A 25,927-nucleotide genomic window follows, 5' to 3' on the forward strand; every position below is an offset into this window, starting at 1 on the left:
ATAAAATTTCTTTTTCAGGAATGAAACAAGCAGGCTTACTCTGCCTTTTTTGTTTAAAGACATCCCTATTGCATCATCTTTAAGTATTTCCCCTGATTTTATTTATTTTCATTTTCTAAAGGGCTTTATTGCACTGTTTCTGAGGTGTTGCTGAATATGGAGGAATTTTGTATAGTAAAATTGTATTCTCCTCTAGCACCTAGCAGAGTTGAAGTCAAAATTTTAAGTGGCAAATGTAAACGTAAATCTGTTTATCACCTTTGAGGTTTTTTTATATATTCTGTGAATGGTTCCAGTGGCATCAACACATGAATTAAGAGTTTCTAGGGAAAATTATAATTCAAAGAAGACTAGTCACTTGTGGTTAGTAGGTCTTGCAACCAGTAGAAGGCTAGATGAATAGTTTAGTTAACTTTGGATTTGTCAGAGCTGGGCAAGGGAAACAATGTCAAGCTACTTTACTCCTTTAGAATGTCTCCCTAATATACTTTAATAGATTGGATGAGTGCAGGTCTCTCTTTTACCAGTTACAGGAAGGATCTTACAGCATGTGAAAACTTTAAAGCATAAGATACTCTTACTCAGAAAAGCTTGTGGGTGAAATACTCTGAATAATTAAACATCCTGAAGAATCTACTGGAGGGAATATTCTGAGCATTCTTTTTGGAGGACTATACATGAAGATGTATTAAAAATGTTATGTATGGAGGCAAATAATATTTTTGTGTTAATTAGGCTTGCATTATTGAGGATACTGTGTTGTTGTATTTTGCAGATAGTTACTAATTCTTTTTTTCCTACTGTTTTTCCTGATTTTGTAGTTGAATATGAACTCTGCTCCGACTTTCATGCATTTTCCTCCAAAAGGTAAACCCAAGAGAGCTGACACATTTGACCTGCAGAGAATTGGATTTGCAGCTGAGCAACTAGCTAAATGGATAGCTGACAGAACAGATGTTCATGTAAGTCTTTCAACATTTTAAAAGTTGAAACCAGATGTATCTTTGTAGTCTGAGACAGGCTGATGACAAATTCCATCTTTCCTTAAATTTTTTTTTGTCAAGTGAAGGTTCTAGAACACAATAAAAAAAATAACATTCATGGCACTAATGGTAACTTCTGTAGTTTGCAGATTATATTCCATTCTTGCTTTGTTAAATTTTATGTAGTCTTATTCTGGATGAAAACAAGCAGTGATAATTAGCTGTTAAGAAGTAAAATGTGCTTTGCAAGACTATGTACAAAACAAAAAGATTTGAATGTAGCTGCTTCTAATTCAGATACAACCTGCAAATCTGTTGAAGAAATAATGTTTCAGAGTTGAAAAGTTCAGAATTATGCATAAAGTTTTTTCATATTATGTGCTTATTAAAGCAAGTACTGTTTTTTCTTATTTAAATATATTTAGGGATTAGTCATGCTGACTTTGAAACCAGATTTTAGATGATCCATATTTATCTAAATGGCAGATGATCTGTATGTGTGCATTTATTACCATCTGTATTTGCATTTATCTTTTCCAGATTAGAGTGTTCAGGCCCCCTAACTATTCTGGTACAATTGCACTGGCTCTTCTGGTATCTCTTGTTGGTGGCTTGTTGTATCTACGAAGAAATAATTTAGAGTTCATCTACAACAAAACTGGCTGGGCCATGGCAGCTCTGGTATGCAGATTTTCCTTACTAATTTGCTTTTTATTAGTTTCTTATCCTAGCATATATGTCTTCATTACTTGCACGGTAAATTAAAAGCTATGGCATTAATACATTGTTCAGAATGATACTATCAGAAAAAGATTGATAATCTAGATTTTGGGTCTAATTCTCATAAGCAGTGAGTATCAGTTACTATCAGTGACTTACTGAAAATTATCAAACTCTCTGATAGCTGCAGATTTTTGTTTGAACTTTAATATGACAATATTTTCAAAAACAAATGTTACTGATATGTATGGCTGAGGTTCGACTTGCCCTTTTTTGGTAAAATCAATAATGTTATGATTGATTTAGTGTAGATACTGGTGTCAGACCATCACTTTCAAGTGATGAAAGATTGAGAAAAGTAACAGAGACTTTATATGTTTATAAGACAATGATAAAATATCTGAGAAACAAAGGGGGAATTCTTTCCAAAACTGATTTCAGTAGTACTGACCTTAACATTCTACAGTTAACCTAAATGAGAATAGGATGATCTTAGAGTCTTAACTCTGAGGACAGACTAGATCTAGCCAAGTCTGTTTTGAAATATTAGTCGACTAAATCCTCAAACCCATAAATAATGAATTAAGGTTTAATTTAGTTAATAGTGTGTTGCAGTGTGTTTATGTCTATCACAGTTTTCAAATAACTGAATAGAGTGATGAAAAATATGGACTGTGCAGCATAGTCAGCTGTCTCAGTTTTAGATAGGCAATAGTATGGAAGGATGGTAGAAGATGGTTAGGGTGTATCAGTAAGGACTCATTACTCTGGTGTCATTGTAACTGACAGAAGAGGAAAAATCTGAGGAACAGCATCTGAGGTTTAATTTTCAGGGACATGGCATCAGGAGCATGGTTATCAACACTAGAAAGGTGTCTGGGATTATCAAGTCCAGTTCATCATTTTACTGCCTAATAGAACTCCTTCCTTCTGTACTAGTAGTTTTATCAATTGAGAGCAGTACTGTAAAAATTTTGTCCGTGTGTTTTGCACAATATAAACCAAACTTTTTTTTTTTGCCATTGAAATTATTATTTATTCCTTTGATCATTTAAAAGATTTTTCTCAACTTGAATCAATATGAATTGACCTTTCTTGAAAGCACATGGCTACGATTGTGGATAGAATATGAGTTTATTTGTGCATCACCATTCATATTTTAGTTGTAATCTAGGCTCCCTTTCCCATGAATGCGTGGTCTTTTGGGGTATCTTTTAACCTGGACTATTTTATAGTTCTTTGTATTTTAGCTCTGCTAGAAGAAGGTTACTGATGTATCCTATAATCAGTTTTGCCTTTTCAAAGCTATCATATTGATGGTTTGCTAATCTGCTCTGATTCAACAATATGAGAAGATATCTTCTTTTTGTGATACTTTCAGCTGATGGGCCTTTGGCAACCTTTATTACACAAGTTCAAAGATAAAGTTACCTAGTACCTGTTAAGCACTAATTAATTTTTATTTAATGAATTATTAATAAGATCTTAAAGAAAGCTCTTTGTCCAGAATTCGCTGATATTTGGCATTTCTCTTGAGTAGTGGCTACTGATAATACTCTTTTCTCTCATGTGCTATCATAGCTTTTCCTACTAGTGCACTTGGCATGCATTCTTTAAGCAGTTTGTTAAACTACACCACACAGTAAGGTAGGAATAAAGAACAAATTTTCAAATAAACCTCCTGTAGGACTAGTTTTCAGGTAGAATGATGTTTCCTTTTGATTTGGAGAGCCAGGGGCAGAATGTCTTCTTTGTTGCAGGATGTCATTTGGAGTATCCTGAGCTCTAGCACAGGGTTTTGATATTTCTCTTCCAAAGTAAGTCTGTCATGTTTAGTTTCATATATTTTTGTAGATTACAGCGTTTTTTTGATGATAATACTTTTTAAAAATGTACTACCATCAGAAAACTCACATTTGATATGTATCAGTCTAGCATTTTTTGGACTCCTAATCTTTAGTAACAACCTGAGTGAAACAATAATTGACACACCAAAATAGATATTTGTGTCAAAAATCAAATAAAGATATGGAATCATTGGTATTTCCTTTGTTTAACCATGCATTGTATCTCTGGAGACAGTAATTTCATTTCAATTTATATTTCAGAGTTTCAGATCAAAAGTTTAATGTTTGAATGTTTTTGGGAGAATTGGTTTTTTTGTCTTGCAGAGGTTAAAAATGAGTTCTTGAAATCATAGAAGTATTCTGTTACAAACTGCATTCAATAAATAGTTGAAGACATAATTAACTTCCTAATGAATAAAATTAACACATCAATTCTTTCTTAGAATATTTGCTGTTCTCCTTAGCAGCAGCTTGGCAGCTGAACATTGCATCTGAATGTAACTGTAAATTGCAATGTAGAAAACCTATAATCACATTCAACTGAAGTCCTGTGGACAGGTTCAGTGTTCAAATGGAATCAAATATTTAAAGAAATTCTGTTAATGCCATTCAGTAATTGCTATCCTGCTGATTGTATCAAAAAGCAAGGGACTAAAATGGCATTAATGCCATTCTATGTCATTGCTAATACTATTTCCTGTAAAATTCTGGTTACTTTAAAAATTAATAGTACTGAAAGGATGTTTTAGAAAATGTTCTTATATCTGAAAGTATATAGTAATTAATCATGGCACTAAGCCAGTGCTTCACTATTTTAATTGTTATTGTCCTTTTGACTTCGCAATGTTTTAAAAGCCCCATAGTCTGCAAAATGATGTTTTGTCAAAGATCATACAGTTACCACAAATCCTTTTGGTTTTATTCAGATCTACCCAGACATGCAAGTTAATTTTTTAACTTCTTTTTGAAGAAATCAACAAGGACTCCAGACTGCAGGCTTTTGCACAGATGACCTCAGTTAATAAATAAAATATGTTACAATTCATAGAAGAAAATGGGCAGTCATTAATATATTCATTCTAAGTTATCATGTAGTTATGATTCCCTTAGATATGCTTCTTTTTCTACCAGTAAGTCTTAATGCTTCTTTTTTGATAAGAGCTCATTAAAAAGAAAAATGGAGAAGATAGTGTCTAGTAAGATGCTTTTTATGAAGGGTATAAATAAGAAATAAGGGTTTAATTTTAAATAAATATATTTCTTCATTAATATTTTTTCCTCTTTGAACTTTAAAAAACAAAACAGAGAAAGTCTGGCAAGGTGCATAAAAACTACAGGAGGCCCATGTTTTTAACAGAAGTATAGGCAATTATCTTGTTCCTTATTGGCAGTTCTATTTCTCAGGTGATAAAGAATTGAGAAAGCATGGAAACTCTTTTCTAAAAGGTATAGGTTTGTGTTTTGATTGTTTTTTGGGAGGTGTTGTACTGCTAGGTAGCTAGCATTCATTAACTAGCATTCATTAGCATTAATTCATTAAATTTAAAATAACATTTTTTAATTTCAACTGAAACTTTTTCATAAAGATCCTGGGACTCAGTGACTGAAAACTGTATCATTGCAAACAGAGAACTCTCTAGTTTGCTTTTTCTTGCTTTTTTAGAGCTTCTTAGTTTGCTTTGAAGAACTTTTATTTTCCCAAATGTTGAATACTTTTTATGTAAATGAAAAAGTATATTGCCTCTCTACCCAATTGAATGATCTATTGCTAAAAATTAGAAGAAAATTCTCAGCATAAAATTCTGTTTTTGCTAGCACAGCAGAGGATCCCAGAAAGGTTAACTGAGTTTTTATTCAATAACTCCATTGATACCAACATGTTGTCTCATAGACAATATTTCCAGCACTGTTTTAGGAGAATATTTAGGAATGCATGATCCATCAACTAGTTTTGGTAGACTTTCAGAAGCAAGACCAGAGCTTTCATCTCACACATTAATTGCAATGTCAGTTCACACAAAACCATTAAATTGGCTTTGTCCTCAGCATTAGATTTTGCAGCGGCAATATTTGCGGTTTCATCCCCTCACTGAAGCACTGCAGACTCTGGTAGTATCTTGTATGCCTTAGGCATTTTCATTTGCAACATCACCCAGAAGACTTTTAGAATGACAAACCCGGATGACTGAGTCACAGTGCATAAGATGTCTTTTGAGATCACATGCATTCTTTATCCCCTAGATTATCTTAGACTTTAATTCAAATTCTGCTATTAATCTATGGATATTTTTCCCTCTGACATGCCAACACCAAGATGAGGAAGGACTTCTGTCCTCAGATATTTGCAGAGTTGTGTCCTTTTATGCTGATAACAAGAAGCAATTCAGACACTTGTCAGGACTCTTAATTTCTTAAGCAGGCAGAAGAAAAGGTCAAACAGTATAAACTAGGCAAGCTTCTAACATTTTAGATAAGGAATGGCTTCATTTTAGACAACAGTACTTGTGCTGACAGTTTATTTGTTATGTTGGCTAGAATGTGGGCAACTAGGGGTCTTTTGAAAGCACTTACTTTACTAGGCTGTCACTGTGGTTTTCTGCATATAATTTTCAGTTATATTTTATGTGTATACTTCAGATTTGCCTATATACCTATGGAATCTTGGAAGGCAAAATCTGTGCTCAGATTAGAAGGCAGCTCCCTAGGAACTGACTGTATTGGGCAAAATAGGTCACTTGAATGAGGAGATAAAGCATGTGTTTACTGTTCTCAGAACAGCTAGTGGGTATGAGAAATGTTTTGTGTTGATACACTCCACAGTATCTATACCACATAGTACATTGATCATCAGTTACTGGTCTAACAGAGCTTGAAGGGTGTTATGGCTACTAGTGGCTTCTTCATCTCTTTCTGGGAATGAGGATAAAAAAAGTCATGTTTTATTCAAAGATACACATAGAAGAAGTCAGGTTCTTCTGTGTGAGTAGATAGGCATCTCAAAAGAACAGCAATAAATGCTGATTATTAATTTCCTTTTCTTCCTATAGTTGATGGTTTTAGAGATGCACATTTAAAGATAAAGAAATCCATTGTCTTTGCTTCTGTGTTATATCCCTATCCTTGAATTGTATGTCTCTTATTGGAGATTCTAATAAGTGATGGATTATTGTGTAGAAATTGAGTACGGATCTCATAGCTCAGCAGCTTTCACTGAGCACAAAAGCAAAGCTAAACTGGATAGGAAGGATTACATTTCTTTAAACAGTAATTGCAAAATGGTTAAAACTTACATATACAGAATAATAGAGAAATTAAGTGCAGAACTGGCTGCCCATGTCTTCCTTTTTTTTTTTTTTTTTAACTATGCTTGAATTTAACTAGATTCGTAAATGAATCTAAAGTGTCATTATTTTTCTTACGTTACAAAATGGTTTTCATGTTCTTGGGTCTAAACTTGCAAAGAAATCTAATTATTGGCTTTGTATAGTATCTGCTAATAAGAAGTTTCTCTTCAAAATGCATTCCAAATGGCTTTTTAAATCTCCAGTAATTTTGTTTAATGAACTGGGCAGATAGTGTTAAACAAAACTTACGCCTTTGAGAAAGGATATATTAAGCCAAAATAAATCATTTGACGAAGTTTGCAAGACTAACAACAGTTTAAAAATTCCTGCCGATGTGCTTGTGAAATTGCGTCTTGCTAGCGATTCAGTGTTCTGCTGGGACTCTTGGTGCTTAATTTACCTTACAACTAACTGTTCATAGTACCCTTGTGGTTTAAACACAAAGGCACCACAGGTGAGCTCAAAGCAGTTTTCTCCCTTAGTGAAACTGAGGATGGTAGCCATCAAGAAAATACCTCTTGCAATGTGTTAACAAGGTCCTTGAGCAGACGTGTCTGCACATATAGTGTCCTCAGCTAGGACTGGTAATAGGGGGGAACTTCATTGCCACTGAAGACATCCTGTGGACATTTGGTCTTGGAACCATATTATGTTGTAGCAAATCACTGTTCTTTCCCTCTCTGTGCTACACCAGTTAAAAATGTAGATCTAATCTGTTTGCTTTTATCATTTAGATGCAGAATAAGCTACCTAAATCTGGGAACTCTTAAAATAGTTTGAACCCTGAAGAAACCCTGGACTCCCTTAATAAATCAAGATCAGGTGGCATGCAGCAGTTAGTACTGTTCTTGGAGTCTGACAAAGACAAAGAAGGGAGCAGATATGGATGAAAGGTGTGTCTGTAGCAGTCCTCTCTGTAGAACTGCTGAAGTTAGAGACTCTGCTGTGAAAAAGTGTAATTGTGCTCAGAGATAAGTGCCTTGGCTTGAATCTCCTCCAGTACTCCAGTTTTCATCCTTTGAACTTTGACAAGATCCAAGAAAACTGCAGAAAGTGGCCATTTCTCTGCGTAGGAGAGTAAATATGAAGCCATCAACCACAAGTTACAGGCTGCCATTTGTAGGTTAAGTTTTGCCCTGGGAAAAATGAACTCTCAGTAATGGTGAGCGAACTAGATGTTTTGGAAACTTTCAGCTCCCAAAGCATGGGATCCTACGGACACTGTGCCATTTGGAATAGCATCAGCATGATGTGTCTTAGATGTGTGCATCTGTTCTGCAAATAGTGGTGTGTATTTCAAGTGCATTTTACAAACAATAGAAATCTGTGTTTCCACTGTTGGGTTTTGTTTTACCCAGATGATTGTAATTGGAGAATATAGAACACAGCAAAATGAACTTTAATGTCAAGTGCTATCTGTAGCATACCAAATGATTGCTTAAGGGATATGATGGAAGTGCTCTGTTCTTATGATACTTAAAATAGATGAAGATTGGAAGAGGACTAGGGAGAATCAGGAAAATGTTTTTTTTTGGCTCCTGAAAAAGTAATTTTGAAATACACCATAAAAAGGAACATGATGGAAAGAAATCATCACAGATCCAGTATGTGATGTACTGAATTAGTTTCCTTGGTCTCTAGCAGTCTGAACTGAAAGAATATGCATGATGCCTTCAAGTTAAATAACCATATTTTTAAGTCTTTGCTTTTCAATAATGTTAATACTTGACATTTTCTTCTCCCCACTGTTGTGTCTCCTAGATATTTTTTTGTTAAATGTTACAGTGTCTCACAGCATATTTGTATTTGCAAGCATTAAAGATCTTGAGTAATTTGAGGGGTTTATCCTTTATAAAATATATGACTATATAAATTGGGCTGGGGTATTTTTAATCTTTCTTTATGGAAACAGATTTGGCCCTAGAGAATGTAAATTTCAAACAATACTTTAAGAATTAGAAAAATGATTTTTCATATAAAACTCACCTTCAGAGCCCCACAGTTTTTGTACTCTATGTATCTGTTATCTTTCAATGTTTTACTTTTCACCTAATTTTTTACCTTTCAAAATATCTTTCACCTCACTTTTGTTATCCACATTTTCAGTTTCTATACTTTTATACTTTCACATAAGCTATCTATTGTATGATTCATCACCAAAATTGCAGTATAAATTTCTCTACTAAAACAGTCTGCAAGGTATAGAAATAACTATCTGTTACTCTTTTCCAGTAATCTCACTCTTTTCATTTTGTTTCGTATTATTAATTAAAACATAATCCATGTGCTAATAATCACTACCTGTATGCCATCATCTGCCATATTAATTAGTATTCTGTTACACTCCAAATCCTGTTAAGGGCAAAATGAAGCACACTTTAAAGGCAAGAACCTGTTCTTATTGTAAGTAAAATCTTGACACTACAAGAAAGAACTACAATTGAACTATATATGAAAATGTATCCTTTCTTTCTATTATAAGAGAAAAAATCTTAATCATAACAGCATGATTAAAATTTTTTTTGCACACACTCCTTAATGTCTTTGCCTTTCTCTGATGTCATGGTTAGTCTTCCACTGTTTATCTCTGGATATTGAGATCATTCTTTGGCTTTGGTTTGGGGTGATGGGGTACTATGGTAAGTTTTCAGCATTCCAGGTTCTCCTCCAGGGAGGAATATGATGTTGCTGCTTTCTTCCTCCTTGCTTTAGGGTCCTAGGGGTTATTTCATGCTTTGCACTTCCTTCACTGATCTGCAGCTAAATTTTATATCTGTGCAACCTTTCTCTACCATTCACACTGCATTCTGTGTTCACAGTTCTGCTGTCTCTACAGTCATCTCATGCCTGCACTAAATCAGTATGTTGGTCATAATTATTCCATCCCAAAGAGAAGGAGGGGTGGGGGAGGAGAATTAATGAGCCATGCAAAGATAAGCAAATGTAATGTAAACTAGACATAGTCACTTGGTCTTTGGAAAAGTTGCTGTTTCAGCTAAACAAGTTAAAAACCTCTAACAACTACCAAACAAAATGAAAAAACTAACAAAACCCCCACCAAAACCCAAAACCAGGAAAGCCAAGACAGATTTGAATGAAGCCCCACAAGATTCATTAGTAAGGCCTTGCAAAACTTGTTCATGTTACTAGAGGTGACAATGCTGCATTTACAGGGATACAGAACTCCGGTAACTTATGTTTACTTCACAAATTTCTTATTAAACATTCTTTAAAGAAAATCCTTTAAGGACTAACTGCCTTAGATAGTCATTATGGTGTGAATTTTTACATTTGTGATCCATCTACTTATAACTTAAGTCAGAAGTATGACTTAAGTGTTCTTTTGGGAATATTGATGTACAGTAAAAATGAGCATATCTGTAACTGTATCTAAATTATCTTGTAATTTTATTGGACTTATCTATACTGATAAGACATGAGACATATTTAGATTATACAAGTTCCCTGTTTCTGTTTTTCTCATTTGTTAATCAAAAGATACAGTGTTTTTCTCTTTAAGAGAATCATAATGACCTTCTATGAGAATTAAGGTCTGTTTTACAGTTGTCATGTATCTCTAACCTAACTCACCTCCATAGGGAATTTCACTTTTCTAACAACTCAGCCACTGCTATTTGTCATAGCTAAAATGAGTCACATTCATACAGGACACACAATGAGAATTTCATAAAATAGGGCAGAGGTTTTTTTAATAACTGGATTTTTTTCTGTGACTTTTTATATCATTTCATACACCTGAAAGCAAAAAGATAAGCTAAACATTTATGTAGGATTTAGAGACAGAAGTATTTTTATGAAAGGTTGTATAAATCTTGAATATTAGTTTCCAGAACATTTGCAATGAATGCCTTCTACTGCTCCAAGTGCTTGTTGGCATATAGATGTGCAAATGTGGCACATAAATATAGGATTACTTCAAGTGAGATATGGAAATTCTGTCTTGAGCTAACTCATTTTCAGAATAACAAAAGTGATTAAGAATTTTATGAGAGCAACACATCTGAACATGGGATGTTAAAATTGAAGTAGAGGTAGATAGTGTGTCTGGCTAGGGGGACAATTGTGTGTCTAAAGCAAGAATCACCAGCAGAATGGTTTCCTATTCAATTCATCATGGTAAGTTAATTGAGCTTATTGTTTTCCTATTTTTCCTAGTGTGTTGTATTTGCTATGACATCTGGTCAGATGTGGAATCACATCCGTGGACCACCATATGCACATAAAAATCCTCAGAATGGACAAGTGGTGAGTTGATTATTTTATTTTATTTTTGGGGGAATCATTATATAGACAGTCACTTACTCCAGTGAGTCTACAATTGCAAAGAAATTGCAGTTCCATAGTTCTGTATGACAGTCTGGAATTTCAGATGTTTAAAAGGTGCTACCACCTCTAATTTGAGCAATGACATGGGTGGCTGTGGTTTTCAAAGTTCTCTGTGTGAGGCTCCCAGCTGTAGTGAATGTGTTATAAAATGTTCCATATCACACAGTTTTCTGGTGCCCAAAAACAGTGATATTGTGCCTTTTTTTTAGGGATGTGGTCCCTCACATAGTAAAAAACAAATCTGTTTTGTTTCTTCCTTTCAGGCTACATTTACACAAATCCTCGAGGTTTGTAAGCTCTTATCTTCTTGTCCAGAGCATTTTAGTTAGAAAAGGAGATGCCAGATATTTTCATGTGCTTAGTACTATCTCCAGTCTTCCACTGAACTTTATGGAATGCTTTTTCCTGTATCTCTTTGCTCCTTCAATTTAAATTCTTTATCAGTTTTACTAAGTTGACTATTGTCAAAATTACTGTTAGATCCTGCTACTACTGTCTTTGAAGAATTACCTTGTTTGTGTCTTCCTGCTCACAAATTAGCAAATGTTCTTTAGACTTCAGAGAAATCAGCTCTTTGCCTACTAGGAAAGTAAAGAGGACCTTGTCAAGCTTCTACTACTCTGTGTTACTTACCATTTTTCAAACAGTTTCTTGGGATGGAATCTACAGAACTTGCAATGAACTTGGCGATCAGGAAACTTTTTAGGAACTAGTGGCCTGTAGAGCTATTTTCAGCTTTGGCCATCTGACTAGTTAAAGGAACCTGTCTTATACCTTCAAGAAAAAAATTTTTTTGAGTCCCTTAGTGTCATATCTTGGAGTAGCAAAAAATGATGATTTGAATTTGATTACTGATCTGCATTTTATCAATCTGCATTTACACATTTACGTTTTATCATTTTAGCAGCATATTGGTGTCATAAAATGACAGGATTTCATCTGTGAACTTTGTTATTCAGAAATAGAATTGATGAAGTAATAAATAATCTTAATAAAACACTTTATGAATATTTAGAATTTTTCATTACTGCTTTGCAGTATTAAATTTATGATGCTTTCCTGTGGAGTGACAGAAAGAAGAAATACTGCATAGAAAATGCAGCATTTGTGACAAATTAGTTTTTACCATGTCCAGTTGTATACTCATTACCTCTCTTAAAGACTGTTTCTGAAGTATATTCTACGTTAAGTAATCCTAAAATATTCCTGAATTTGTGCTGGATTTTTTTTGTTGTCTAAATTGTCTAAATTTTCAAGTGTGAACTCATATCCTGAGTGTCTGTAAAGCTACTACTTTGGGAATGTTAGCACACGCAGCTAAATAATGGCAATAATGGTAAAGATGTTTTTAAATTCTAGATACTAACCTATTGTAGTTGTCAACATACAGATATTCTTTTCTGGTTTTACTGCAGTATATGACTTCAGGTAAGTTATTTGTGCCTCTGATTTACCTGTCTCTCCTTGTTCATGTGTGTCAGTACTCTTACCTCTTTGGAGCTATGTTTGTGTCAGTAAGTAAAACCAGTCAGATCCTAAGAATTAAAAAAAAGGATAGATGCAGGGTCACCAAGATCCTGCTTTAATTAAGCTTTCACTGACCAGTATAGTTTTAATTTAAAGCTCTAACTTTAGTAGTGTTAGAAGCCTAATAAGTATTCTATAAACCTTTACCTATTTTACATTATGGTGTTGGTTTTTTTTTTTTCAAATAGCAATATTGAACATTTTCCTGATTCATTTTTCTAGCACTTATCTATGTTTCTGTGAATTTGAAGTCATAAAAGTGCTTATCTAACACTCCTTTTAGATTTACTCAACCATGATAATTCACAGTGTGTTACAGTGAATTAAGTCAGCAACTGCTGTCTTTACTTCTGGATGAAATTAAACTCATCACTTTCTTTCCAACGTCTAGCACTTGGTACTGATTCCAAATCTGCATGCCAGTTTTGTACAAGGATTACCTGTATGTAATACAATGAAACTTTATTGGCAGTCTGTAATTTTCCGGTTTTAAGAGGCATAGAATTGCTCAGCAGGCTTGATAGTTTTATTGTTACGTTCAAAATTACTGATTCTTAGTTTTTCTTCGTAGAAGCTAGTGGTTCAGTTCTGTACTGGCCTGATATTCCAACAGACTTTGAAAGTGGTAATAATCTGTCTCCATAAACTGTTCCTTGTCTCAAATATCTCCCATGATATGTTTTGTTCTTGCTGTAATATTAAATGGCAATTTCTTCTTAAATTCTGGGGGGGGGTTGTGATTTTTGTTTGGTGTTTTGTTGTTGTTTGTTTGTTTTGTTGTAGGGTGTTTTTTTTCCAAAGATTAAAAGATGTCTGTTTGCTTTGCTTAGACAACACTACTTAACATTGCCAGTATCTTGTGCTGGTAACATTACTATTTCTTAAAATTTTTGGCTTGTGAACTGGAGTTATGATTCTTTGCTTGATTACCTAAACTACTTTATGATCTTATTCTTTGAAGCTTTCAAACCATATTTTTGTATTTCTTTGTGGTCTATTCTGTGAAGTCGATGAGCTCTCTTATTAAGATTGCTGTGATTAGTTCCTTTATTCCCCATTGCCATCAGCTGATTTCAGGTTTTGGGTCCACATGAAAGCAGCATCAATTTTAATATAGAAAGCTGAATCACACTGTTTGCTATTTCAGTTCTGGTTTAGGTTGATGAAACCAGTCCTAGTCTTTTGTCTTGGCACATACTTTATTTCTGTTTCATTTCCGGAGATCTTCATCTTTTGCAAAATAATTTTTTTAGGATTAGGCCCTTACTGACTGTGTGACATTAAAATCGGTACCTGTTTTACTAGGACTGAGTGTGATAACTAAACATTCTGTTGGTGTCTGTGTATAAAGTCTTGTGGAAGTTCTGATTTTTATTCAGAACTTGATCTGTATAGAGCTGGTGATGAGACAAGTAGAGAGCTGGAGAAAGCAATTACATGGTTTTGAACCTTCTGCAGAGCTAGTTCTGCTGCTGGTTGATTGACCTAATAGCAAAGAATTCTCATTAGATTTTTATCAGCTTTTAATCAAATAGCAGCAATGGCTAAGAAAGCATTTATGTATATCTTTCCATGGATTAGCAGCCTTTTATTTTATTTTGCATACAAATTCCACAATTTTTATTGTGTGATATACTTAAGGCTGCATCTTTAAAATGGTTGAAAGTTTGCTGTAAATGAGAACAGGGCAAAGGACTAGCTTGATCTAAAATACTGGATTAACATGGTTTCCAAAACTCATCATTTCCTTTCCTTCTCTGAGAAGAAATTATTAGAAGTTGGAAAAGTTTTTGTGTGAAGAGAAAAATATGGGTTTTTTTATCAGTTATTAGTTGGTTTTCCTACATAAGCTGCTGCTTTGTGGAATAGACAATGGTATTATTTGCCACTATGTTGGATATTTTTTAATGTTGTATATTTAGAAAGTTGTTAAAATTGCTTAAGCATAACACAAATTATGTCCTTAGGAAACAATTTATCTTTTAGATAGAACACCTTATAAAATCATATTACATATAAATATTTGTTCAACTGTAGAGTTGATTCATCCTTCCCTCCCCACCATCACTTACCTTTCACAGTTTTATAACCACTCATCTTTATTCACTTTTCTTGCTGATACAGATATGTGATAATGTTTCTGAAGTTGAATAAAACAAATGTTTCACTGCTGGTACCATTTTTGCATTTGTCAATGCAAAGTTAAGGTACACTGAAAATTTAAGCTAAGAATATAGGGGTTCTTAACTCATGTTAGGCCTCCATTGCTAAGCAGGATAAACTGTCCTTAAAGTTAATTCTTCATGGTTTCTGATACAGATTTTTTCATAAGAGGTTAATTAAAGTATACGGAACCATTTCTTGAAGCAGTTTTAAAGAATTACTCCCTTTCAAAGTCAGTAAGTTACAGTAAATACATTGTCCTTTTGCCTTCAGTGTATCTGGAAGCATATTTGAAGTACAGTTGGCCAAGATTGACTTTGTAATGCCCAACTTTTCTGCTAGTGGCAACATTGTTTGGTAGCAGTTTCAATGCATACAAAAGTAATTTTACTGTATGATATGTTTTTATATATTTGTCTTGCTTTTGGATAAAAAAAAGTTCATACAGATTATTTTATCAGTACCTAAAATAAGGTAGGAGATTGGCCTGACTATTACCACAGAAATATTTTGGTGCAATATTATGGTAATCAAAATCATATTATTGTTCAAAATGCTTCTTAAAATTTTAAGGGAATAGCCAATTATTTATGTTAACGTACTGGAGAGAACGAGTTGTGCATTATTTATGCTATGACTATTTTTAATGAAATAACTTTCCTGTAGTTATCACAGCAGTGAATCTATTCAGAAGCTACAAGAAGTAAAGGTTTATCAAGCCTTTAAATTAAACTTCTGTCATGATTTAGTCAAAAAAGTTAACAAATGGCAGTGTAAGGCATAGAACTAGTATAAAACAATCTTAATTCTCTTAACAGATCAGCAAATTAACAACTGGGCAACATCATATCTAAACTAGAGTTGGGAAAATTATTAATCTGTCTAAGACATCTGTCCTAATTTTTGATATTGTGAGGGTGATTGTATCTGGCATTCTGTATAACATATGTTTCTGTCTTGAGACTAGAACAGGGAAACCATACAGGGAAACTCCTTTTTCATTGTGGGAAGAAAAGGAGGTAGGAAGATAGTCATGACAGAAGCGTTGCTGAGATGAGGCATTAGAACCTCTGCATTCTTATAGTGGTCAATTCTGGACACGTACATGCTGTAAAAGTTCACGTAGTGCCATTGTATTGCAAGGGCTGCTATTTTGTCTCACTAAAGATGGAACATGTTCTCATCAAGTAAAACTGGATTTTAGGCAAGTAAGCATTCAGCAAGTAGTCTATCATGATAAAAGCCAATAAAATGAAATAATAAAAAAGCAACCTGCCAAATTTGAATTGCTTCTTGTAACAACAGAAATCCAGTTTTAATTGACTGATACCACTTTCAACTAATAAACATCCCTTGTTCCCCACTCTTTGCCTTCTTTTTGCTAAGTGTAGATGGGTTCCTAGAAGCTATTTAGTTTAATTTGAAAGAACTGTTTTCTGCAGAACAGCTCTTCTTATGTCAGAAATCAGGGAGACCTCAAGTATGTAGTTATGAGGTATCCAAAGATAGAATGATAGTGCAATACAGTAAAATATACTTTAAGGCAGAAAACCAGAATGACACATGGGAAAAAACAGTTCCTATTGTTCTGTTACTGTTAGAACAAGAGCCATTTTGCTAAACTCAGCTTAAATGCTAGGCAGGAATCTATTTTTTCTGTCTCCCCAGACTTTACTGGTTCTGTGGATGTTAAAAGGTAAGAGCCTTCTCTTATCTTAATAATTTTCTTCACTTATCTTAAAATAATTTTAATTAGAAGGTAACTTTGAAGATTGTCTAGCCCAGCTGTTTGTTCAGAGGTGGTCAGGTTGCTCAGGACTTTGTCTAAGAGAATTTTGAATGTCTTCATAGTCAGAAATTCCCCAACCTTTTCTAGTGTTTGACTATACACAGAATTCTTTTAATTTTACCTTTTAATTTATTTTTGTCTTTTGTTTTTAATTTCCCTCAGGAACAGTCAAAGTAAATTTTATCCTTCTCTTCAGTAAAAGCTGATTTAACCAAATTCTTAATTAGAATTTAACAGTGACATTAATAAAATATGGACTTAGCCCAACACCACAGCTTTTTAGAGCTCCTGTCAGCATACTTTTGCTTAAGTGACACTAGCATTATTATGATACACTATCTTTCAATCTTTCACTATTTTTGATGGATTATTTTAGTGACTGTTATCTATTCCCTGTAGAAAGATAATTTACAGTACAAGGATGCAGATGTTACTTGTGCTGAAGTAAAATTTCAGCAGTTGGGAATTGTCTTGTGAACTATTGAGCAAGTATCAAAATATTTTCTATCCTGCAGAGCCTTTTAGAGCTATGAAACTGGTGCATTTTTATATTGGTGAGCTCTTGCCTTTCCATATAGTTTTGCTAATAAGCTCTAATGCTGTCGTTTCAATGTAACAGATTAGATTTCTCTTGTGCCTGTGAACAATGTCAAGAGAAGGAACATGCATTTGAGTGTATTAATGTAAATGAAGCAGCATACTTCAGACAGTCCTTCATGGACTAATTCACCTTTTTATTGTGATTATTTTTTATGGTGGTTATTTTTTATTGAAGATAAGGAACTTTTGATTTTTTTTTTTAATCTGCAAGGCAATTGTTATTTGCTACTTAATATTTTATTAAATATAAAATGATTTTTGTTTGTTTTCATGGAAACAAAAATTATTCTGACATATTTTTTTTGTCTAGCTCTGGTGCCAGCATTAATTCCTTTCTTTGGCCAACCTTTCATGTTAACTGACTGTTCCTGAAGGAAGATACAGTAGAAGAAGACATAAGGACTAAATTAAAAGGTAAATAAAAAGGTAAAACTAAGTTAAAAGTTTTGTTGTACATGCAGTTTATTCTTCTGAGCCTCTAAAAGGCAGTAGGGTAATACTATATATCCCACCTATTAGATATCAAGTAGTTCTGAGTTCCTGAATATTAAATGGCAGGTTATCTGGTTTTTGTTTTGCTGTTCTTTCATTCATAGGATTTTAAAAATTTTTTTATTTATAGGTGTTACCATACATCTTGTAGAGAATGTAGTCAGGGACAGACACACACACAAACACACACAATTTTGATTATTTTCCTTACATATTCTTTTGAAGCATTATGAACATTCTCAAGGTAAATGATGTTACTACTACTCTCATTTGTTCCTTTCAGTTTGAGACTTAAAGTGACCTGTTCTAGGTAGTTTGAGTTATTTCCCCACTTGTTAGCAGCAAAATTCCATAAAGGTTATACAGAGTCTGAACCCTAGTAACTGAGGAACTTCAGCTGGTGTGCTCAGATAGGCAAAACCTATTGCTATACAAAAATAAAAATAGAATAAGGTGGTACTTGGGAAGGTTGTACATAGGAACAGAATGTAGGAGTAGGTGCTCTGGTAAAGGCAAGGATTGACTGCTGGATAAAACTTTTTTTGTTGTTGTTTGGTTGGGGATGATGTTTTGTGTTTTTGGGTTTTTTACCAAGTCACTGGTAACACTATCACTAATTTTTATAACAACAGACCTATTCAAAGCAACTCTGAAAATCAACTTGAAGCAGCATGTGTGTATTTGTTTTTCTTTTGGCACAGTAATGCTTCAGCAGCAGAAATGAAATTTTGTCCACCTTTAGAACAAACAATTAGAATATTTCAATAAATTAAGGACCTTATTTCCTAATTTTTTGTATTTCTCAGATTAATTTATACAGTTTATCTAGTGTTCTTTGGTTGGCATTGCACTTCTGTTTATTGTAATGGTTGTAATTATAAAGATATTGAACCTATATATATTTTTGTCTTCTCAATAGTCATTGTAAAATGTCTTGGAAATATAAAAACTATTTTGCAGATTCTAAAATGCTTATATCATCAAAAATGCTATACAACATGTGTTAGTAATATTAAAGCTTTCTACTCTTATATCCAAAGGACAAGTTCAAGCTATTGGGATTCTGTTCTAAAGTATTGGGTGAAAATTTAGAATTTTTTTTTTTTTTTACATTAGTTCCAGTTTACATCCTGCTCACAAGACTAGCTTACATGGCTGTTGCATTATCAGTACATATGTTTAGAAGTAGATGTTGCCAACTGCTGTTGTCCAATATGGACAACTGCTTTGTCCATATTCTTGGAGTATGAAAAGGAGATAATTTAACTTCTATCCTCATTTCTGGTCAGCACTCAAACTTACTTTTGTCCACATTGCCGACAAACAAGTTCCCAAAGTAGTAGGCTTTACACAAGGAATTACTTTTGTTTTGCACTAGTCTTTAGACAAGCACATTTGTCTGTCACTTAAAAAGCCATTGAAGAACTGTAGCCCTTCTTAGGAGAGTTTGCTTCTGCATAACAACTGAGATTGATCTGCTCTTTAAAGGTTTTAAAGGCGTCTAGCATCAAGATAATATTGTGCACAGAAGTGGGTTGAGAAGCAGATTTTGTTTGCATCACCTGTCTCAGTATTCAGTAGTCACAGAATCAAACTTTCATATTTATTAGAAATAGACTAGTTCTTCTGTATATATTTGTACTACAAAGATGCATTTTTCACTATTCCCCTTAAAAGTCTGTCATTAATATTTATACTTAAGGAGTTAAAGGCTGGAGCACTATAACTTCAGGTATGGTACAAATTAAAAAAGTTCATTATTGGCAATCTTGCAAGTCTAGCTTTTGAGCAGTAAACAAAAGCATTAAATAATCTCCATGTTCACAGGTCCTGAGGTCACTTAGCTAGCAAAATGTTCTACATGTACTAAAAATGGCATTAGCATTTAAAAGAGGGAAGTTGTCTGCATTTACCAGCCTCTCACACTTCTAATACAGGTCAATAGAATGAAAGAAGAATTTGGTTCTAAAAAACATTTCAAACAAAACAAATATATTAGTTAGTTAGTAGTAACCAGAGTAATCCCTCTTAGATATATAAAAGTAGGAACTGTTCATAGTCTTCTGTGTGGCTCAATACCAGAATCATTGAAAAAATGTTTTCAGAGTAGTTCTATTATTTTTGTTTGTTTGTTTGTTTGTAGACAGAGAACAATTCAGTGAATGGTATAATGATTGACCACCATAATAATTGACCACCATCTGGTCCTGTCCGGTGCTGTCATTTAAGATATTATTAATGTGGGAAATGAGGAAACAAAGACATAGATTGCCTTTAAAAGACATGTAGGTGTACTGCCATTAAAATGCCTTGGGTATAAAATCAAAGCTTCAAAACTGAGTGCTGGAAACGTGTAGAACTATTTGGACATGGTAGTACTTACAGCCCTTTTGTATGGCCCTATAAAGAACTGGAGAGACTTTTGGCAGTGTTAGGTACTTTACCTTCTGAATGTGCATTTAACTAGAAGTATGCTGCAGTAAATTGAGATGATGCGAGCATTGGATCAGATGCACAGTTTAATCATGAATTTTAAGAATTGATTAAAGAACAAAATTGAATTAAATTTTTACTGTTAGTAATTTAAAATCCCAATAATTAGTCACTTACAGTTATTAATTAGCTCTGGAAAACACTGAACCAAAAGGACGTGATGTGAATGTATATACCACTTGAGATATTACTTACAGAGGCCTGTGGTCTTTCCATTGTATTCCTCTCATCCCTTAGAAACTAAATTCAGGGCTACAAAAACCCTGCAAAACTTGAGTAACTGCAAAAATAGAAACAGTACAAAAACTTTAATTTGTATTTCTTCTGGCTTTTTCTCCTGTTTGTTTAATTTCATGATTCCCTAACCCTGCTAAAGTATTGGAAAGCTTCATTTACTGAAGAATAAACAATTGAAATCCCTCCAAACAAGCCTTTTTAAAGCTGAGGAAAAAAAATTGTAGAAGAAGCAGGTTAGAGAGACATTCAAACCACTGTTACTCAGAGGATTATTTTCTGTATAAATTGAAGAACATACTTTCCAGAAAAGATAGCATGTATAGCATGGGGCAGAATTAATTCTGAAAACAGACAGCACAACTGAAATAATAAACCTACAACAGCAATTTGAAAAAGAAAAGGATAACTAGGAAAAAAATCAAAACCAAAATCCAGAAACAACTTCCAGCAGAATCATAGATTTTACAAGTATACATCTGTATACATCTTGCAAGTACATATCTGCTGATATATTTAATTAGCTTCTATTCAGTGGAACTTCCTCTCTTTGAGAGTTAATGAATAATGTAGTGTTGGGTTATTAACATAAGTAAACAAGTTTAGTCTGTATATATCGTATTGGTTTGAATTGTTTTCCTTCTCCTTTGCCTCTTAATTTTTTTTTTTTTAATTCGACCATCTACACCATTTTATATAGCTCTAATCCATAAAATAACTTTAAGCCTAATTCAGAGTGCATGAGTATGCAGTACTGGAAGGGTCCTTGTACATTGTCCAGTCATGGGCAAGTCTATCTTATCAAAATCTTTGACTTTAATTAAGGTTTTGTTCCAAGACTTGTTTTACAGCACTGTTGTACCACCTTTTGTATTCACATTAAGTTTTCAATTACGGGGACTATCACAAATGCAACACTATACATTGATTAAAGAGATGCCTGATGGATCTGGTACCTACCTCTTCGGATTAAGTGTGCTTTATTTTGTCTTAATTTCATATTCCTTCATATGTTCAAGTGTTCTTTATTTCAAAATTTATTTAGAAACATTTCATGTGATTGAAATTCTACTTCCTTCTTTCCAAGATGGGTTTGGCTTCTGTGTATGCTGCTCTGTAGGTTTGTGCTAACATAGTCAGATAGACTTGGCTCAAATACATACATAAAAAATTAAAATTGTTGTTTGACTATAAGATTTATTTACTAGTTTTGGAGTTCTGCTTTTTGAGTTTTCCTTCAGCTTTTTATGTGGTCTAGATGCATTCTGTCAGCTGTGGACACTTGTATCACTTTTATTCAGCATAAACACAGAATTCAGAAACAGGGTGATTACCACCCTTTACTGCGTATTAACTTTTTTCTTGTTCTCTGTTTTAATGACTGAAATTTGAGCTATCTGTTTGCATTGCATTTGCATGACCACCTCAGTTTTTCTCTTGACAACTTTCATTTTATTCCTAAGCTTCTTGACCTTTGAAGAGGGAAATGTATTTGCTAGTTAGTCTCTTTCCAAGCTCTGATTGTTAATTGTATTTCATTTGGGATTAATAATCAGTTCTGGAATACTTCTCTGAAAGGTCACTAATTTATTTGTTTGTTTGTTTGTTTTTAACATGTGTGAGATATAGATTCAAGATAACTTTATTAAGTTTAACAACTGGCCTCTGATTCATTCAGTTCATCAGATTTTCTGTGTGGCTAATTTCCCTCATTAATTTTCCATTTTAGTTGAGCTCTTTTGAAACGTAAAAGTCTTTAATTGAAAGTTTAAAATGTGTTACCATTAATATTTCAGTTTATGTTACTGAATCAAGTCAAGTAATTTTACCTGAAGTTATTTTGTGCTTCCTGTGTCTTTACAGTGTCCTTTTCTGTATGAAAAATGTACTTAAAATATTATTGATTCTTGTGGAACCAGTAGGTAACAGGATAGAATCTGCCAATTTTCACATACTGATCACTGACATCTGTTGTTCGCAGTATGTGTTTCAATTCTACCTCAAAAGTTAGTCTCCAGTGTACCACGAGAAGTTTTTTTTCTGAACGCTTTTCGGTTCTTCAGCTTTGTTATATCGTTCTCCGTGAGTGGAGTCTGAGTTATCTCCCTGCTTTATTGTCATCCCCCAAAGCCTGAAATGTTCACTCGCACCCATGTCTCATTCAGATGAGAGTTGCTCTTTTGAAGCCCAGGCCACCTTTATTCCCACCTTCTGTACTTTGGTTTACAATGCATAGGACACATGGCCTTATGATCTTTTTGCAAGAAACGTTGCCAGAAGATGCACACTGGAGTTCAGCCAGTACACTCCCAGCTGCTACTGAGTTTGTTCAGTCCATCGGACCAAAGAGGAACTAGTGTGAAATAGAAACACTTGAGATGTGTACAATGTGGATATTGGGTTTGAAGAATTAATATGTACTACTTGCTAATGTAAACATATCCTTTGAGTCTTCAGCAGGTCAACATAAGCAAGCATCTTTACATCAGTAATGGTGGTATTCTTCCAGGCAAATTTTGATTTTTTTTTTTTTATATAAAGGTTGATTTTGAATAAGAGGCTTTACTTCCATGAAGGTGTTTCAGTCACAGATTTGTATCTGAAACATCTGTTCCTAAGAGGAGGTGTGCCTTATATTTTACCATGCATATTCTAGTAAAGGATTGTTAAATAAATGTATATCTATTTCTTGCTAATATATGTATAAATGAACAAAAGCTAAGATATAGCTTTGGGTTATTTTGACTTTTATATTAGTACTGCTCTTTTGTCTGTTTCTTGAAAAGACCGAACATCTGTAGGCTCCTCAGAATCTTGACTTTTCTACAGTCTCTTTTAGACTATGCGTCAGATGAGAAAATATATTGTTTGTCTACTTAAACAGGAAGATCTTTCCTCTTCAATCTTGTAATTTTCTATTGACAGTGAAAATGCCACTTTGAATAAATGTTTAGAAAATGACTGTACCAAAGGGTAAACTGATTTCTTCATTCCAATTTTGTAAAGCAGTTCTGGTGTTATATATGACTTTCAAACAGTTTTCAGTCCTTTAATATTTTTATGATTCTTTACAACTCTTTGAAATTTTAGTAAAAATACACATTCAAGTTGATATTTAGATCCTAGACATAATCAATTCTAAAAGCTCAATCTTTTAACACAGCTATCACTTTGGTGTGTATAGATGTATTTCCTAATTGCAGTGTTTCATTCTTTCGTTTTAAAGGTCAGTTCTGTTATTCCTGATGTTTTTATTTTAATTTGGCAAGCTGAAAAGCAAATAGAACGGTTTCAGTGGTACAATAGTTGCATTTTAATATCTACCCCAAACTAGTGCATTTCTCAATAGAGAGTTTGACAGAAAAGGGTTGCTAGAAGATATTAAAAATACCAGTTTCAAGGGAGACAAAAGAATGACCTTCAAACTTTTTCTGACTTTGTCTCTTATCAGTCATGCAAGTGTCAGAGTCATAATGTGAATACTCAAGAAGGCTTTGAATTGTCAATAGAGGAAGCTTCCTCTTTGAGGTTATATTTGCTGGAACAGAAGAGATAACGCTATTATCAGTGCTTTCGTAGTGTAGCCAATTTCTCATTGCATGTACTGAAATGCAGTTTTTAATACAGTTTAGATATTAATGTAATGATAAATATGTCAGACTGTTAAGCTAAATTCTGAATGTTTCTGTCAGTCCTGATACAGTATGAAATTCCACTCTGGTCTCTGTTATAGATTTTTATGAGCATTTTTTGGGGAAAAAGAAAAGTAATTTTCAAACACATTTCTAACATCCTCTTTAGGAAATTGGCATTAAATATGTATTTCTTTCTGGAATGTGTTTTGAATTGTTAGCCAGTTAGAACTTCAAAGTTTAGCACTGGAGTGTAAATATACAGAATAAAAGCTAGCATACTGTATAATATACCAATACCATTACAAGCTATTTATGATCACCATAGTATGATTTTTTTCTTTTTATAAGGCATTCAAGCTCTGTGTTTGGTACAAATTCTCAGTGCATTCAAAAGTATTGTGCAAATTTTGCATGGTAATAGAACTGTGCTAAACTTTTACATTGTTACACTGAAATTAATTGAGGGCTTAACCACTGCTGGTGGACTGAAGAGAGCTAGAAAGGCTTTCTTTATAGGTCACTGTTAGCAATATGTCAGTTATTCAAGATAATGTCTGCAAGAATTGTGTGTTAACTATAAGATATAGGTAGCCTTGTGAATCTTTACTGATTTAGATTTCTGAAGCAATATTTGTGTTTTACTTGAATGAAATTCTCATACCTGATCTTCTAATGTACAAGTTAGCAAATAACAATTGACAGAACATAGGGTTTCACCAACAATCTCAAATATTTCAAATGTATGAAAATAGCCATTAATACCTAATAGGTCATTTTGACAATTAACATCCAAAAATCGTCAAATATGCTAAGTGCCTGGAGAATTCTAGAATTCTGTCCCTGATGAAGGCTGGACCTTTTCTTGTTAGTATCATACAACATAGTCCATATTTTGTGATTGTTGTAACTATTTATTCCTGCATGTAGTTCTTCTTTGGCATTAACCCAAATCTTAACACAGTCCGTGTTTCCTGTTAGCATCACTTAAGAGGCTGATAACACACATTGTTTTTGACAAGAAGATGGATTCATTACAGTGGCCTTTAGATCAACTTTGGATGTTGTGGTAATAACTCTGCCAATTGAAAACCTCACTGATTTTAGCAAGGTACATACCTGATAATATATATTTTATACTACATGAAAAGTTAGTCTGTAGTATTCAACTTACAGAATGAGGGCTAAATTTTGGGTTATTTCCACTTTGTTGTTCTTAGTTGCCTTATCTCTTCTCCTGCCTATCTACCTGCCTTCAGGAAAGCAAAAGTGGTTGAAGCAGTGGTTAAATGTGTTTTTTCGCAATATTCCTGTTCCTGATGGAATAATTAATTGAACTAAAAAGATAAAAATATAAAATGTTAAAATCTTGTACCTAACCTGGTATTATTTTCAAATACATACTTTCACATTTCTCTTTGAGCCTTAACAAGTTGAATGTTAGCAATTTTTATAGTCCTAAAAGGATCCAAAATGTAAAAAGGAAGTAAAGAAACAATTGAAAGAAATGAAACAGAAGAAACAAGATGGAAAAATATTTCACTTTCTATCCAATCTTTCTGTCAATTATTTAGTTTGTATAATGAAAATGCACAGTTTGCTTTGAGTAAGTGTCATCTACCAAGGCAATGCAGATAGCAGGGGGTCAGTTCAGCTTTTCTGCTGTAGAAGGTTATTTTTTTTTTTTTAAAGTGTGTGTTAAAGACTGTCTTCAAAGTTCCAAGTATATAGGGAAGTAAAGGAACTTTATTCAAGA

The 25,927-nt window shown here is 33.6% G+C and overlaps 1 protein-coding gene across 1 annotated transcript in view; it reads left to right on the forward strand.

Moving 5' to 3' along the window:
• Positions 1–25,927, forward strand: part of TUSC3 (tumor suppressor candidate 3) — a 115,181-nt gene that overhangs the window by 44,677 nt on the left and 44,577 nt on the right. The window contains exons 4-6 of the mRNA XM_050337620.1: positions 822–962; positions 1,524–1,664; positions 11,071–11,160. Of these exons, the coding sequence (XP_050193577.1) occupies positions 822–962; positions 1,524–1,664; positions 11,071–11,160 (372 nt within the window). The remainder of the gene's footprint in view (positions 1–821; positions 963–1,523; positions 1,665–11,070; positions 11,161–25,927) is intronic.

Source organism: Myiozetetes cayanensis, unplaced genomic scaffold (genome assembly GCF_022539395.1).
Source record: "Myiozetetes cayanensis isolate MyiCay16 unplaced genomic scaffold, myiCay2020 scf7, whole genome shotgun sequence".
Classification (NCBI taxonomy): Eukaryota; Metazoa; Chordata; class Aves; order Passeriformes; family Tyrannidae; genus Myiozetetes; species Myiozetetes cayanensis.